General features: G+C 45.6%; 1 protein-coding gene across 7 annotated transcripts in view; it reads left to right on the forward strand.

Moving 5' to 3' along the window:
• lmo7a (LIM domain 7a) overlaps nucleotides 1-15,771 on the forward strand; it is a 48,882-nt gene that overhangs the window by 21,558 nt on the left and 11,553 nt on the right. For 6 of the 7 annotated variants that reach the window (XM_054614891.1, XM_054614890.1, XM_054614895.1 and 3 more), the window contains 10 exons: nucleotides 1,890-1,920; nucleotides 3,426-3,539; nucleotides 4,409-4,628; nucleotides 5,382-5,628; nucleotides 10,368-10,397; nucleotides 11,241-11,355; nucleotides 12,254-12,390; nucleotides 12,886-13,567; nucleotides 14,020-14,292; nucleotides 14,702-14,816. In XM_054614891.1, the coding sequence (XP_054470866.1) occupies nucleotides 1,890-1,920; nucleotides 3,426-3,539; nucleotides 4,409-4,628; nucleotides 5,382-5,628; nucleotides 10,368-10,397; nucleotides 11,241-11,355; nucleotides 12,254-12,390; nucleotides 12,886-13,567; nucleotides 14,020-14,292; nucleotides 14,702-14,816 (1,964 nt within the window). The remainder of the gene's footprint in view (nucleotides 1-1,889; nucleotides 1,921-3,425; nucleotides 3,540-4,408; nucleotides 4,629-5,381; nucleotides 5,629-10,367; nucleotides 10,398-11,240; nucleotides 11,356-12,253; nucleotides 12,391-12,885; nucleotides 13,568-14,019; nucleotides 14,293-14,701; nucleotides 14,817-15,771) is intronic. The other variant, XM_054614893.1, reaches the window with a different exon arrangement.

A 15,771-nucleotide genomic window follows, 5' to 3' on the forward strand; every position in this document is an offset into this window, starting at 1 on the left:
CAAATGTTGTAGCATTTTTCCTTCCAATACTGAATATATTCTTTGGGCAGAAATGGGACCCCGAAGGGTCCTGTTTTACAGACTAAAGTAGAACTTTTTGTTTACCTGGAACACACACAAATGTTTATCTTCTCCTTTGGGCATAATAAAGACCAAAAACCCGAAGTGGTTATTTTTAACTGATTATAAAACTAGTTTACTGAAGCTGTTTCTCGCCTGTACTCTCTGTGCAGAACTTATGTATTCAGACTCATATGACGTTCTGTCGATGATTGCGCTCCATCATATGAGTGCTCAGCTGATTTCAACAGTCCTGAGGCTCCACCGGAGGCCTGAAAATAGCCCTTTATATATATATTTTCCCTTCTGTTCTGCTATCGCCACTAGCCATGAATAAGCATTACGAGAAGCAGTGTTGCGGTAGTTCTGGCATACAGCTCTTTTTATTTTCTGGATCTGACCAGCGCTGCTATAATTTTAGGCTTTGTTACTGTGTTCCAAGCCACACAAGAGAGGGTATTTCTTTCCCCTCCCACCTCTTTTATTGGGCCTATAAATTTGCTGTATGCCAAATTTGTAACCGTCCATTTCAGCCTCTGCCGTTGGCAAATTAGCACTAGAACCCCTGACGATGACGCATACTGGTGAGAACGTTGATCTGCTTCACTTCCCAGTGGTTTTATCTTTACCAGTCTGTTGTATTTTATCATATTATCTAACAAGTAGCTATAGTTGTCAGATAAATGTAGTGGAATAGAAAAGTATTTACTCTTACTCCCTGAAGTATTTATAAGTAGGAATATAAAGTAACAGAAATTAGATAAATTATAAGTTATGTACAAAAACCTCAATTTGTTCTTAGGTACTGTACTGAATGCTATATTGGACAATCAGTACTAATGTCTCAGTTGTCAACATCTGACTGATGGTCCTGATTGAAATTATGTGTTCAATTATACATCATAGCTTTTTTTCCTCCCCCTGAACCAAGGGACCCATGTGGCCCTGATGTTTGACTGACATGGCAGTCATCTCAGGTGTCAACGCCACACATGCAAGTGCGTCGGTCGCACTGCATGCTGGGAAGGGGCTGTGAGGAAATCCAAGTGCCCCCGGGAAGAGAGGCATGCGTGACTATTGTATTACCGCGGGATAGCATGAATGTGTAGCGTGCAGAGGGGACGTATATCTCCCCCTGTCACCATTATGGACACTATGCACTGTAGCTGTTTATTGACCTCTCTAAATAGACACTACGGTCACCTTAGGCGACAGATACACAATGTGCATGAGAAAGAAAAAAGGGAATATACCAGGCATGCAGGTTGTGACTGTGAGTGTTTGGTTTGGTTTCACAGGAGCAAGATTGAGCTCAAAGTGATTTAATGACTTGTCAGGTCAACTGTCAAACCCCAGAAGTACAACTGAAAGTCCGTATGACCTGGGTAGCACACGAGAGGCTCTGCTGCTCCGACAGTAGTGGTATTCAGAAGTGAAAATAGTCAGTTATTAGATATATCATGGTTAGAAATCAGAAACAAAAACCCCCTTTGTGCCCCTGAGCTTTAACTAGGTGTTTTTACAGCCGCTTGATTTTGTGATTAGTGTAGAAAATAGACACACACACACACACGTAAAACACTTTACTTTATGGCTCACAATTATTTTTTCCAGAAATGCGTGTTTGTTTCTCTCTCGGCCTCTGTGTTGTTGTTTGTTGTTGTGTGCGGGTGAGTGAAGGGCTGGCAGTAGGTCTGGATTGTGCTCTCACTTTCCAGCTCTTTCACCACCCAACACAGAGACCCAACAAGCGTGCCCTCTGTTCTTTTATTGTCACTTTCTCTCTCACACACACACAAACCTCTGTTTTCTCCCCCTTTCTCTGACAGGCATCAAGAGACCAACAGGAGGCTGAAAAATGTGAGTAGCAAAATATAAGCAATGTATTTTATTGATTTATTGACCTGTTATTAAGGAAATATTAAAACATAAAATATAATTTTAGCTTAATTTCTGTTCAGGTATCACAGACGAATAGAATCCCTTAAAGGGGGAAGTCTTTTTACAGATGTTAGTGACTACTACCTACAAGTGTTGAAATCAGTTGTATAAAGCCTTCTGTGGCTCCGGAGGGAGCTGGGCAAAATCTGATAGATTGCCTCGAGCGATGTCACTCGAGTCGGTTGCGGCTAAAGACTATCATTTTGAAACAAATAATAATAATCTGGAATTGTGGCGTTAGAGAGACGTGATCTTACCAGAACTCTGTAGCTCCTCATCTGTACTTGAGGGCTAGCAGCTGGAGGCTTAATGCATTTTTTTAGTTGTCAATCGTGAGTCAGACAATGCTATAGGTGCAAAATGCTAAATCAAAGAAGTACTCTTTAAAATAAATACCTGTTAACATTTTGTACCATTGTTAAGATGACATTTGATGTAAAACAACTAAATATATGATGGTATCACTCAATTTGGCTTTATTGCTACACTCACTCTTTGAGGGGCTTTGTGACAGGAAATGAGTGGAGAGAGATGGGGGATGATGATGGGCGCATTCAGGCTACACGGCCTGAAACCAACCAAGAGCTTTGCAATTACATGTCAGCACCTTAAACCTTCAAACCATAAGGATGCCTCTAAACTTGCTTTTAGAGTTTTTTTAAATTAATTAATTTGTGTTGATGTAAAATACAGAAAAACACTAAGCAAATTAGATTCCTATTTCCTAACATTAATCCCAGACTAAATTTGGGATTTGAATCTTGTGAAGGCCTTATTTGCTGGGTAGAATTCTATCACAGGCTCAAGAAAGTATAAATTGCAATCTCCTTCAAAGAAATAATCCAAGGCACACTGTAGGGTTTTGTGTCAAATTAAAATTAGATGTATTTCTATTAAAAGGTAAAGCCTAAACGTTTAAAAAGTTACCTGTAAGGCATGGAAGTACAAGATATAAGTGTTAAGTTGCTCTTTTGAGAGAATGCTTGTCCCATAGATGTAATGTTAGTTTTAAATGTTGTAGTAAAGGCATAGTATTACTCATGACAGTTACATCGTGTTTGATCAAACCGAAATTATTTTCCTGCATGTGGCCGCGTGACACAAAACCAAAGAGCTGACATGTCAGTTTGGAGCGTATCGTGTAATCGTTGCGATGTTGTTTGCTTCAGTGCAGCACATTTACCTGCTCCGGCCCGACACACAAACAGCAACAGATTATTCTGGATGAGCCTGGAAACAAGCGCACTGATATCACCTTGTTTCATAACAATCAACCTGCTTTAGCACTGCACAGAGCATTCATGGGCCGGGGTAAAGGTAGAGCTATAATCTGATGTATTCTGTCTGGTAAAGGTAGTTGATTTTACACCTATAGTCCACATGTGTGCTTTTTGTTACAAGCTGTTTGTCTTTCCTCTCTCCAGGTGCTGATCACCATTTACTGGCTTGGTAGAAGAGCTCAGTGTGACCGTTTCTATGATGGACCTTACCTAAATTTTAAGGCGTTCGAGGGCTTACTGGGTACAGCACTGTACAAGGTAAAACAGAGGATAATCATCCCTTTGCTCACTCTTTGATAAGCTGTCTTATCCGTATTGTCATGAAACAAAAGCTTCATTTTTCTTGTGGAAACCACATAAAGCGTGAAGGAAATCCTCTTTTACAGCCACTGCCCAGTACGGTATGTACACTATGTGTGGAGGAATGGCTGTAAAAAGGCAGAGGGGCCTCGGATTTGCTGCCCTCTAAAACCAAAGCTACGTTAAGTCATAAATGACCTGATCCCTTGACACTGCCATTTTAAATCTTATTTACAGCACGGTTGCACAGTGGGCTCATATTTGCAGGTGAAAATAGCTGCTTCTTCTCTTTGAAGGAGCCTGTTTCCTGCCCCCTGCTCATTCCAGTGTTGAATTTGGCACTTTGCTCTCGCATGGATTTACAGGCGATGCTGCGCAAGTCCCCTATAATTTTAACTGACTGCAAGGGGATTTCAGTAATAGCAGTCGGTTACCGCAACGTCTTGTACGTTTAGCTATGATAATCCAAGTTCAGTGGCGCAGGGGTTAGGGCGGGTTTAGTTTGTGGATTTGCATTGTCTGTAGGATTCGGTGGATTATAGATCTGGAAAACCATTTTCAAGTTTTGACTTGTTCATAGCCAGTTAAAGTTAAAGTGTGTTCATGAGTAATCAAAAATCAGGCGGCAAAACAGTCATCAACAGCACACGGTGCATGGCACTGTTTGTTTTGACAGAGATGGCAGTGAACGTATCGTCTCTTATAGATAGTACACAAGGAGAGGCCAGACAGTGCAGACTTCACACCACACACACACACACTGCTGAGCTAAATATTGTAATTGGCAGCCTATTATCTGACTGTGTTTATGTGTGTGTATTTGAAAGGCTCTGCAGGAATCATCCGGTCAGAAAGGCGGCAACGTCAGAGACAGTGGTTTTGGAGACAGCTGGTGCTCAGAGCGAGAGGAGCACTTCCAACTGAGAGAAGAAGGAAGGGAAGGAGGAGGAGGACACAGGAGAGACGACTCCCTGGACAGCTTAGACTCTGTGGGCTCCCAACCCCAGAGCATCTCATCTGACAACACTCTTAAAGGCAGCAGCGAGGGTAGGAGACCTCATGTCTTTTGCATCTCTACACAAACATAATCAGAATCTTCTGTTCTTGACCTCTTTCTTTTTATCTAAAGCTGACTCTATGGCATCTAAGGCGAGGTCAGAGCATGTCTTTTTCTATCATCCTAGCTGTAGCTTGTCATTTAAGTCTCTGGACTTTCCCAAATTTCATCTCTTTTCTGTCCAGAACTTTAAATATTTGTGAGCTGGAAAGATATGCTGCACCGGAGCCAGAAAGTTACCTCCCATTAGTGAAAACAAACACCTATTGCCATCTAGTGGTGTGTTCATGAAAGTGAAAGTTTTGAGTGAAAAGCACCGCAGAAAGGAGATATATAACATTATATATACGCCAAAAGCCCGTCTTCAATCTTGATTCGTGATAAAAGTGTAGCAATCTTTTAGAGGTTGAAGTAGTGGTCAGTGATCTCAGTGGGGTTGCCCCCCCACCCCATCCCACCCCACCCAACACTGTGGGACAGGGAAGTGAGACATTCCACAGCGGCTTGTAAATGAGGAGGCCTCCGTTCCCCACCCTGCACCCCTCTGTTACTCCTCCAGAGTCCCGCCAGAACACACAACATGCTCCCCCTCACTATTTTCTCTATTCTCACCTCATTTGTCCTTTTTTGCTACTTCGTTACTTCTCCTCATCTTCTTAATTTCTTCTCCCAATTTTTATTTCCCACAATCAGTTTTTTAACACATCTCCCCCCCACCCTCTACCGCTCCGTCTCTGCCCCAGGTTGTTGCAGCGACACAGAGGCCGATTCCTTTTTCAAGATGGCAGACAAGAGCAGTCTCAGTTACCGCCGGTCTTCGACCCTCACTCCCAAGGCCAGCTCCCAGTTTAACCAGTTCCTGCCCACTAAAGACAAAGCCACGGCCTACGTGCCCGCTCCGCTGAGGAAGAAACGGGCCGAGCGCAATGAGGACAATCGGCGCAGCTGGGCCAACTCCGCCTACACGGAGGATGAAGCCACACTCACCAGGTACTGTTAGACCCAACTGTGGACGCTTTGACTGTGTACTGCTGTGACTGCTGTATCATTTGATTCCTCTTTGTTTTCCCTAAAAGCAAAGTAACACGAAGTGTTTGCACCCAAAGTTTTGTGCCTCAAAGTTGACCCTGTGTCCTCTCCCATCATGTCGGTGATGTGGTGCTGTTGTGTTGAATGGTCGACGTTGGTTGTGTACCCGTGTTGTCTTTCATTTTCCTGTGGAACGGCAACCTCAGTGAAACAAGGCTCTCCTCCGACCGCCCCGGTAGCGGCCAAGCGTCCCAGAGCGCCTCGCCTGAGGCTCATCTGCAGTTGGCCTACGAGTATGAGAGCGGCAGCGACTCTGACGCAGACCGACCGGACCCGGACCTCGTCCTGGATGACCTGGCCAGCAGGCGCTTCCACAGCCCCTCCCCGGCTCCTCCCACCAACTTTGCCGTACCCGCCAGTCCCCTGTCGGCGGGAAGGGAGTCAGGGGCCAGCGGCGGCCCCTGGCCTAAGGTCACTATGACCCCCAGTGTTGCCCCTCAACAGAATGTGACCGGCCTCAGGTCAGAGAACATGAAGCAACCGTGTGACTTTGATGTGTCTGCCTGATGAAAGCCAAGTAGAGCGCTTCTCTTACCCTCAGTTTGCATGGTTGATTGTAACCATGAGCAACAGCCCTGGTTGCAGTGTGCTGCCTCTAACAGAGCTCTGTACTGGCCTGAAAGTTGGTTTCTGTTTGACTGGTTTTGAGTTTTCTTTTTTGCTGCAGCACGTCCTTCTGAATTAGATGAGCTTGGAGGAGTGATTTGGTGACATTAATGCCTCAAATCAATTTTTGGCCGCTTTTACAGCTTGGTTTTGTGAGCTTGCGTTTGGTTTGCTAATCCTTGCGTCATCTCGTTTGAGGTTTGTTGTTGCAACTCTTTGCGTGACTGGCGTGCTGTGCTGCTTACGGAAAAAATTGTCTTTTTGACACGTGTGATTGGCTGTCTCTCTTGAGCAGCAGTGGCGGCATCAACAGCGGGGGTGTGCAGCCCCCCCGGCATGGCTCCGTGAGGGTGGACCACCGCCGGCCCGTGTCGGCGGACAGCCTGTTCAGGGAGATATTCGACGACTCCGAGGACGAGGACGACGAGGAGGGCTACGCTGACCCTGTCCAGGATGACCTCTACTCCCGCAAGATGGGCGTCAAACCCCAGCCCGTGGCCAAAGTGTCTTATGACAAGTTCTTGCCAAAATTCTGGACGCCTGAAGAAGATGTTCACATACAGAAGATCAAGATGGGCTCTCAGAAGAGACCCTGGTACAAGAAGATGCAAGGCTTCAGGTGTGTGAGGGCACAGACATCAAGCATGGAATTCTCTCATATATAAACATACCTTATTATACTTTACAGAGTAGCGATACACATAAAATACAATCCTTGCTTCTTGCACAATCTTTTTTTTACTTATCTACCAGACACTTTCAAATTATCGCATGCCAATTTAACCCTTTTTAGATCTTAAGATTCTGTCATTTACTGCATTTTCTGTACCGATGCCTCCCACTTACTTTCCCTTTCTCCTTTCCTGCCACTGCCTCCTTTCTCCCCCTCTTTCCCTTCTCCCCTCTCTCTGGTCCTGTCCCCCTTTCTCTTCGTCCTACCCCGCCGTCCTCGACTGTAGCTATAAGAAGTCGGGCTCTTCGTCGGACGATTCCGACTGTGACATCAGCCCCTGGCTCTCCTCTGCCCGCTCTCCCTCCGGCCCCTCCCCCCCTCACCCCCACACGCACGAGGCCTCGGCTCACGCCACCCTTGTTGTGGGGAAAAGGTCCATACAGCTGCATGATTGTGACAATGACGGGATGTTTTAAGAGCACCCAGATTTCATAGGAGGAATATGATTGGCTCCTGTTGGGGCGGATGAGCTGCTTTCTAATATACTAATGATGATATTTTATACGGTAAAGCCACTGGAGGTCACACTAACACGCTTTATAGAGCAGTTTGCTTGCACTGACCTTTGTAGAAAGTTGGTTGTAACTTTTGTTATTTTATTATTTATTACAGTCTATTCCAGTGATAGCAGCTAACATTGCAGTTTTATTTATTACCAGAGTGTTCCTCATTTGATCAACATCTGTTTGAATCAAATATCAGCCCTATAGCCGTGTGATGTATCTTTTCTTCTTTTCCTGCTCTTTGATCCAGTTCACATGCATGCACTCATCACCTCTCTGTCCTTCTCTCTCCTTCTGCCCACTCCTGCAGTCCTCACATTCAAGCACACACTCTCCCACAGCTCCCCCAGATACAACCCCCCTTGTTAGAGACCCCGCCTCTGGCATTTGCCCCAGTGGACCCGGCCTCGGGTCCCAGACTGGTCAAATGTGAGCAATGGCCCCTCCTGGGGCGCCAAGACCCCCGCGAGCCCCCGGACCCATTCGATTACGATAGCATTTCCCCCGACCTGGATAACGACGACATGTTCACCAGGAGGACCCTGACCTTCCAGTCCAACACGGACATGGCCATGAAGAAGACCCAGCTGAGGGCCAACCGCCGCCTCTACACGTCCGAGCCGCAGCTCAACATCGTCACCCAGCGGCATGGGGGTGCCGGTGACGATGATAACCACTACCCGGATATTGAGCTGGACGACGTGGTCTATCGCAAGGAGAAAACCCAGCAGGCTCAGCAACAGCGGCCTCTATCGGGAGCACCGGACAACTACGCCCCCATGCCCATCCCAGAGCCGTGGGCTCTGCCTCCCGATCTCAAGGCCAGACTCCTGTGCCCCCGTGTCCTCTGACCCAGGACCCAACAGCACATAAACAAAATCAGGGTGGGATGGAGGCGCATCCTAAAACGGATGACATGCTCGTCCGTAAACTCTGCTCTGATCAGACCCGGAGCTCACAGGGAGACCCATCAGCCAATCAGATGGCACCCTCGGTTCCGTCTTCCTGCAGCGAAGGCGACCTGCAGAGATGGCAGGCTATCAGGGAAGCCAGTCGGCTGAGATATAAGAAGAGGCTCATGGTGGAGAGGCTGGCTGCTCTGAAGTTGTAAAGACAGATCACCTGTTAGTTTCTTCTGACTTTGTAGACTGTGAAAACTAATGAGTCCATTTCAGCCTTGGAATATTTTCTGTCAGATAGTAAAGTAGTCTAGGCTGTATGTCGATACAATTTGCCTGAAGGTCATCATTGTCACGGATTGGAGTTCTATCCCTAGGAGCTCTTCTTTCTGAAAACTAGCCTTCACTGTCTCAGTCACACAAACTTTAACGAAGGCACGGCAACAGCTCAGAAGGTTTTCCTGTTTAAAATGTTTGTTGTTACCTCAAAATTGAAAGTATTTTGCCAGTCAATAAGAAACTGCAGTCAAAGTCCAGATGACATTGAGTGTGGTTTTCCTGCATGATGGCGGTATGGTTGGTTTTACCTTAGCAACGCGTGGTATGTACATCATGAGTGGATGGAGGGACTGTGCATCGAAATCTATCGCTACTGTGTTTTTGAAGTGTGATTTTTGAACAAAGCGACACTATCAACATTGTTTGGTACATATGAGCACTGTTTAAACAGGCCCAATTCTGCAATAAGTGTTTGGTTTTGTTTTCCTACCCGACAGAGTTTGCCTGTGAGTGAAAAAAATAAATAAATACAAGCTTAATAAAGAAAATAAGAGACTTCATGATCTCAGGATGGAATGCGTGGCCATTTGTTGACCTCACCTAGCACCTACTGTCCAGACCTGTCCAGAGTTCAATGTTGTTATCCTCAGCAGAGGGAACTTCACACTGACATGTAAAGCTCAATGTGCAGCAGCACAAGAGTGTGGAAAGGTTCAAGCCTGAGTATTATCCGAACATAAAGTCCTGAACACGCCCGCAGCACCGAGTCGGGGCAATTAAAACGCAGTCACGTCTGTTCCCCACGGGTCCGAGAGAAGATGCAACCTTGCGGACTCCATGGTAACCTAAACACAAATCTGCACTGCAGCGTTTGCACATGAACAGACACACACACACACACAGGCGCGCACAAAGAAAACCATTTAACCTGAGTCAAGGCCATCTGGATTTACTTCACTTCCACATGTTAAAAGCGGTGTTTCCAGTGACATCATGTTGGAGTCTCCAGAAAGGCAGCATTGTTTAGAGAAACATGCACGTCTGCACACCTCCCCATACAAATGTAAAGGGAAGGAAAGTTGATACCCAGCTTTAAGCCCACAATGTACACACCTTTAAAGGGACAGTTAACCCCAGAATCAAAGACGATTCCTCTTTGATTTTGTAATGCAGATACGTTTTGTAATGCAGAGTAAAAATGCAGAGTAAAAATATACATCTTTGATTTTGTAATGCAGATAAGAGTAAAAATATACATCTTTGATTTTGTAGTGCAGGTAATAGGAGAAATATTAATATTTGATTTTGTAATGCAGATAACAGTAAAAATACGTATCTCTGATTTTGTTGTGCAGGTAAGAAGAAAAATGTGCGAATTTGGGGTAAACTGTCCCTTTAAACTCTAACCTCTTCAGGGTATGAAGTGAAAACCAACCGGGTCATATTTTAGTTGGGTTCTCATATATTTGTGGCCCCCACCAGCAGGGGAACGAGCTGGGTAGAGAGAGACTGATTGGCCTCACAGCTCTTGACCGGACCGCTCTCAGACACTCCCTGTCAAACTCTCCCCTCCTGCAGAAATGTGACTTTGTTTGTGTGTGGCTCTCTCCGGTTCCCTAGACAGCAGCAAACGCAAGAGAGTATCGACGGGTGAGTTGATGCGGGCTCCCAGGAATGTGGCACGTTTGCATTCGCTCTGGGCCCCCCCCTTGCAGTCGCACCTCACTAGCCCCCCCCCCCCCCTTGCTTTTGTGCTGCTGCTCTCACTCACCGGCTTCTAAATGCTGACCCACCAACACAGTGCATTGTTTGGCACCAGGCCAAGTTCAGGGCATGTGTGTTTGTGTTGATGGGGGGGTGTTGCTGCTCCACAAAGCTCTACTGACAAAGCAACAAAGTGAAAAGATGCATACAGTAGCAATGCGCTGGGTCATCCACCTCAACATTAGTGTGTCCCAGTGAGAGTTATAATGACTGAGCGCTGGTCTGTCCACGCTGATGGAGTAAGAGACACATGTACGTCTCAACAGGTAAGTGAAGACAAAGAGTGCATTTTTTTCTGAAGGCTGTGAGTGAGTCACTCTTTTTGCATGATGGGGAGCGCTGTGATACATGTTACTAACCCACGGAGCTTACATCAACTCCATAGCTTTGTTTTTGTGGTTGACCCGTGTGCTGTGTTTGCAAACTAACACCTGGTTACAGGTTAAAGGTCTAATCCAATGTATTTTCAGCATCAGCATCCAAACATATGGACGGGAGGTACAAGGTTGAAATTATTTTGACTAATTGAAATTAGGTGTTTGTTTGACGGTTTATTTGACACAATGGTGAGGCATGCAGTTTTTGCTAACTTTTTTTTTTTTTTTTTTTACCTTGTTAAACTTCTGCCAGGATGTTCATCCAAACGTCCCAGCCACCTCTCAGCTGCTGATGCCCAGAGTCTTTTTTTTTTTTTTTTTTTTAACCTCTCGTAACTCTTCCTGTCCACAGGAGTAAATCAACAAGCGATATCCAGGTGGACACCAGCATCCTCCGACAGTCTCGCTACGAGGACCTCCAGAAGCACCGCGAGCAGATAAAGGACACTGAGGATAAGTGGCAGGATGTGAGTAACCAACACAACTACTGCAAACTAACGCTCAAGGTCCGCTTCCCTACATTCTTACCATTCCCTTGTCTTATAAATCAAGACAATCTGACTGTGGCACGAAAAGGGTTTTGTCCCCAAAACGGATGTGAAAGGTGAGCCTGTGATCTGAAGGATCCGTTCGGCCATCAGGATAGCAGGTGTTGTGGAGCAGACAGTGGCCTGCAGGGTGAAAAGAGAGCTTCAACAGATAGAAGCCAGAGACGGAGGCAGTCACTGATTGGTGCAGCGCTGCCCTCTGGCTATGGACTGTCCTCATTTCCAAATCAGTGTTTGTGGCAGGAAACACCACTTCCTGTAAATACTAACGATATAATTCATGCGAAACATTTTTATGATGTAATATAGATAGATGATGTAAGCCAGAGACCCTGGAATGAAAACAGCCACATTAATCCATGTTAAATTGACATGAGGGTGCAGATTATTCTTGGAAAATCAGTTTCAATTGGCAGCAGTGCCCCAATTTTAAACACCATCGATGCATCAAAAGTGTTCATTTTTAGAGTAATAAAAAGTTATCCATGTTTGTGTGACTTGCTGTGACAGTCAGCAATCTGATTGGTGTCATGGCAAAATAATGGAGTCTTAAAGCAGCATTTAGGTCACACAGTCCCCAATACACAGGGGAGGTGAGCCGGGAGGAGCCTAAAGCACACAAATAGAACACCTTCAAATGTAGCCCTTTCACTGTTTTTTTTCTTTTTTGTCTCTATCTCTCCTTCTCAACTTCCCTCCTTTCCAGCTGTACAGCCAACCACGCAACAGAACCACTCTGCTTTTATCCAGATCCAGGTTTAACTGTTTTGCAAAAAAATGGTGCATGAGGATATATGAGCTTCTTTTTGCTTTACAGGACCTGAGCAAATGGAAGAACCGGCGCAGGAGTGTCAACTCTGATATAGTGAAGAAGAAAGAGGAGAGGGAGAAGATAGAGGAGATCACGTACAGCAGCAGAAGGTCCAAGACCTTAAAGGAGATGCAAGAGGAGAGGTAAGAGAAATCACACCTTGATAAGGTACGCATGCTATCGGTAGATTAATTGCTACAGAATTCCTTGATTTTTTTACAGAAATTAAAGCAACACACACTGAATTTGTTCCTCTTTTAAACCTTTTTTGCCCTCGGAGGGGGATCCTTTGCTAAGGTAAAGAAGAAAAGTTGTGCATTAGAAGTTATGTGCTATTAAACGCAGTCTAGAGGACTGTTTGTGCAGGAGAGAATGAGGAGACTCTCTGTAATTGTGCCTTCAGTCAGTGTAAAAGTGTAATCTAATCACGGTTTACCACCTGCCTCCCCCTTTCTTTGCCCCACCCCGCTTTTCAACCCGTGCTCTTCCTTTTATTTTCCTTCGTGTCACTTGTCCCCTTCATCTCCCGAAATTGCATCCCTTTCCACCCTCATCTTTAATTTCACTGTACACTTTTTCTTTCCTCCTATTCCACCTCCTCATCCCATCCCCCTTGTCCTCCTCTGTCCATCCCACAGAGAAAACAAAGGAAGGAACAGCGTTGGAAGTCGCCTCGGATCCCTGTCTTACCTGGACAACGAAGACGTGTTCGATACACCCGTCATTGCTCCACGTACCCGAGCCCTCCCCGCCAGGAGCTACACCATTGACACACCGTACTATTCCTCTGAATCCCTCGAGCCTCCTCTGAAAGAGGACGAACCCCCAGCCGCCTCCCCGGCTACTGGCAGGGCCGCTTCCCCTCCCACCTCACGGAGAGTTGACACTGTGGACAGTCCTGCAGGCAGGGACACCACCACCATCACTCCCAGCAGCCGCAGCTTTTTCCACAGGTCCCAGTCTCCAGCAGCAGCAGCAGCACCTTTACAGAATCCAGTCTCAGAACGCAAGGCCACAGTCAAGGCAGAGGAGACAGCAGCCGCCGTCCCCTCTTCCAGGTCCGTGCAAAAGTTGCCCGAGCTGAGGCGCCCATTGTCAGGCGCACAGACTGAAGCCAGGGCCCCATCCTCTGGTTCTCTGTACAAACAACAACCGCAGCCCAGCTCAATGGAACCCAAGCCTCCCGGGGTGTCTCGGGTTTCCGCCTCCCTCCCCAGGAGCTACCAGAGATCGGATAGCGCACGTCTGACCTCAGTTGTCGCGCCACGGCCCTTCGGGACCCAGTCGTCCCGCCTCGCATCTCTGAACCGGGCATCTACAGTGAGTACTAGATCATTCTAAATACAATCTACCAGTTCAGAACAAGGGGGCTGAAGGGCATCTAGAGGGTGTTTGCCTCCTTGGTCAGGTGCAGTGTTATTTATTTTGAGAGCATTAATGTTTCCCAAGAGTCCGATCTGATTACTGAGTGAATAATAGATGAAGCTGGTATTTTTTTAATGCTAACTCAACTAATAGAGCTGCTATTTTCAGCCTCCCTCACATTCATTACTGTTACAGTTTCATCAGATCAGTTAGTGACTGTCAAGTGAAGATTGTAAAATAGTTTCACATTCCCCAGTTGATTTCCTCCCCGTTCTACGATCTCTTACAGATTTAAATTGATCATTTTTTAATCAACAGCCCCTCGTTTTTCAAGTTCATTTTACATTTAGTTATTCTCAAAGACTCAAAGTGTGCATCCTTTGACAATCTGGATTCCCCTCGGACAGGTGGACGACCCCCTGAAGCGCGTCAACGGCGAAGCCGTCACTTCCCAGAAGTCGGCGGTGCCGAGCCGCTATCACCAGTTTATGACCTCTGAGGACGAGACTCAGTCTCAGTCCAGCTCGGCTCACAGCACCGAGGACGAAGAGGACGAAGAGGAGGAAGAGGAAAAGACACCGGCAAAGAGCGTCATCTCTGCTCAGAGCGTCTCCCCCGTCCCTCCTCAGGTCAAGACCGAAGCCCCAGTGAGTCCTGCTCCAGCCAAAGAAACCAGCCAGGTATATACTTTACCTGCAGTGGATAAAATCGAACAGCTTATATATTGACGAGTGGTGATTGTTAAACACGTTTTTTTTTAAGACTGACAATGTGAACAGTCACTGAATGTGTTTTCATCTTTGTGGTAAGAAGTAGTCAACCCAAATGCATCATTAATTACATTTTTTGTTTTGTTTCTTCTCTCATGCAAAGATTGCTTTAAATATTAGGAAAATTCCAGTTGGCATTTAGTCAATAGTCATAAATGATTAATACGTGGCTATCTTGCCAAAGCAGGCCTGGGTACACAGAAAACACAATGCCGATTTCTGCAGCGATGGAAAGTCCGGACCACATGTCTATTTGGATCTGTTTTTTGTGTTTTGAGTTTGTCTCTACTCACCTGTGTTGCTGTGTTTGGTTTTCTAGGAGAACTACTGTGATATGCGGATCAGCCTGAACCAGAAGCCCAACAGCAGCAGAGACTTTGGCTTCCAGGCAGCCTGGGACTCGACAGGAGCTCGCGTCACGTCCATCCAGTCAGGTAACAGCAGAGATATACCTTCAAACAAACGGGATTTGGAATTGTATGGGTAAAGCTTTATCCCTCTTCCAGTATAATGTGTGCTGGTGAGCCAAACTGGCAGCCTCAACCTCAAACATTCAAAGTGGTTTTAAAAAAAAAAAAAAAGATCAAACAGTCATATCGTATATGATGTATTCACAAATACAGTACAGCAGTAATTTGGGAAATATTGAAAAATATTATATATATATATCAGGCAAGCACTGCTGGATGGTTGTCAGCAGGTTTTCAAGTCCATTGCAGTGGCAATGCCAGACCTACAGTATGTAGGGCAGCATCTATCTGGGTCAGATCTGCTGGGTCGGAGCCTCTCTTTCTACTGAGCTTTTCCCACCTACGCAGTTATCGCATGTAATTCAGCACTTTAACACTTGTAATACCCAGCATCAATACTCTAGTTATGCCTAACTAGTTTCAACCTAAAGTGAACATGCTGCAATGCGTTGTGTAAACTTTCTAAAACTACCCTTTGTGCTATATTTAATTTGATTGTATTTTCTCTAAAAGGACAACGCACATCAATTACTTTTTTTTTTTTTTGCAGCTTTTGTGCTTTAGTGAGATGTTACAAAACCCAATGAAGTGACAGGTTAAGAGAACCAAAACATAAAACGCTTAAAAATTACAACAACAGCATGAATAAGTTGGTGCAAAAAAACCATACGAAGCAGCAGGAAGATGCAACAGTACAATGACCTCATCCACGGTTCTGCACATGCAGCCGTACCTTAAATGAGCAATAGTGTTATTAACCACGCATGAGCCATGCAGAGCAACATAAAGACATACAGTAAAATGTTAACAACCAAAAGTATTGGTACTAATAAGTTGTTAATAGAAGTAGTTTGTAGAAATATAAACATATGTTATATATGTTCTGCCTTGCTTCACTTGGCGGTAGTGAAAAGTAAAG

Source organism: Anoplopoma fimbria, chromosome 16 (assembly GCF_027596085.1).
Source record: "Anoplopoma fimbria isolate UVic2021 breed Golden Eagle Sablefish chromosome 16, Afim_UVic_2022, whole genome shotgun sequence".
NCBI classification, from domain to species: domain Eukaryota; kingdom Metazoa; phylum Chordata; class Actinopteri; order Perciformes; family Anoplopomatidae; genus Anoplopoma; species Anoplopoma fimbria.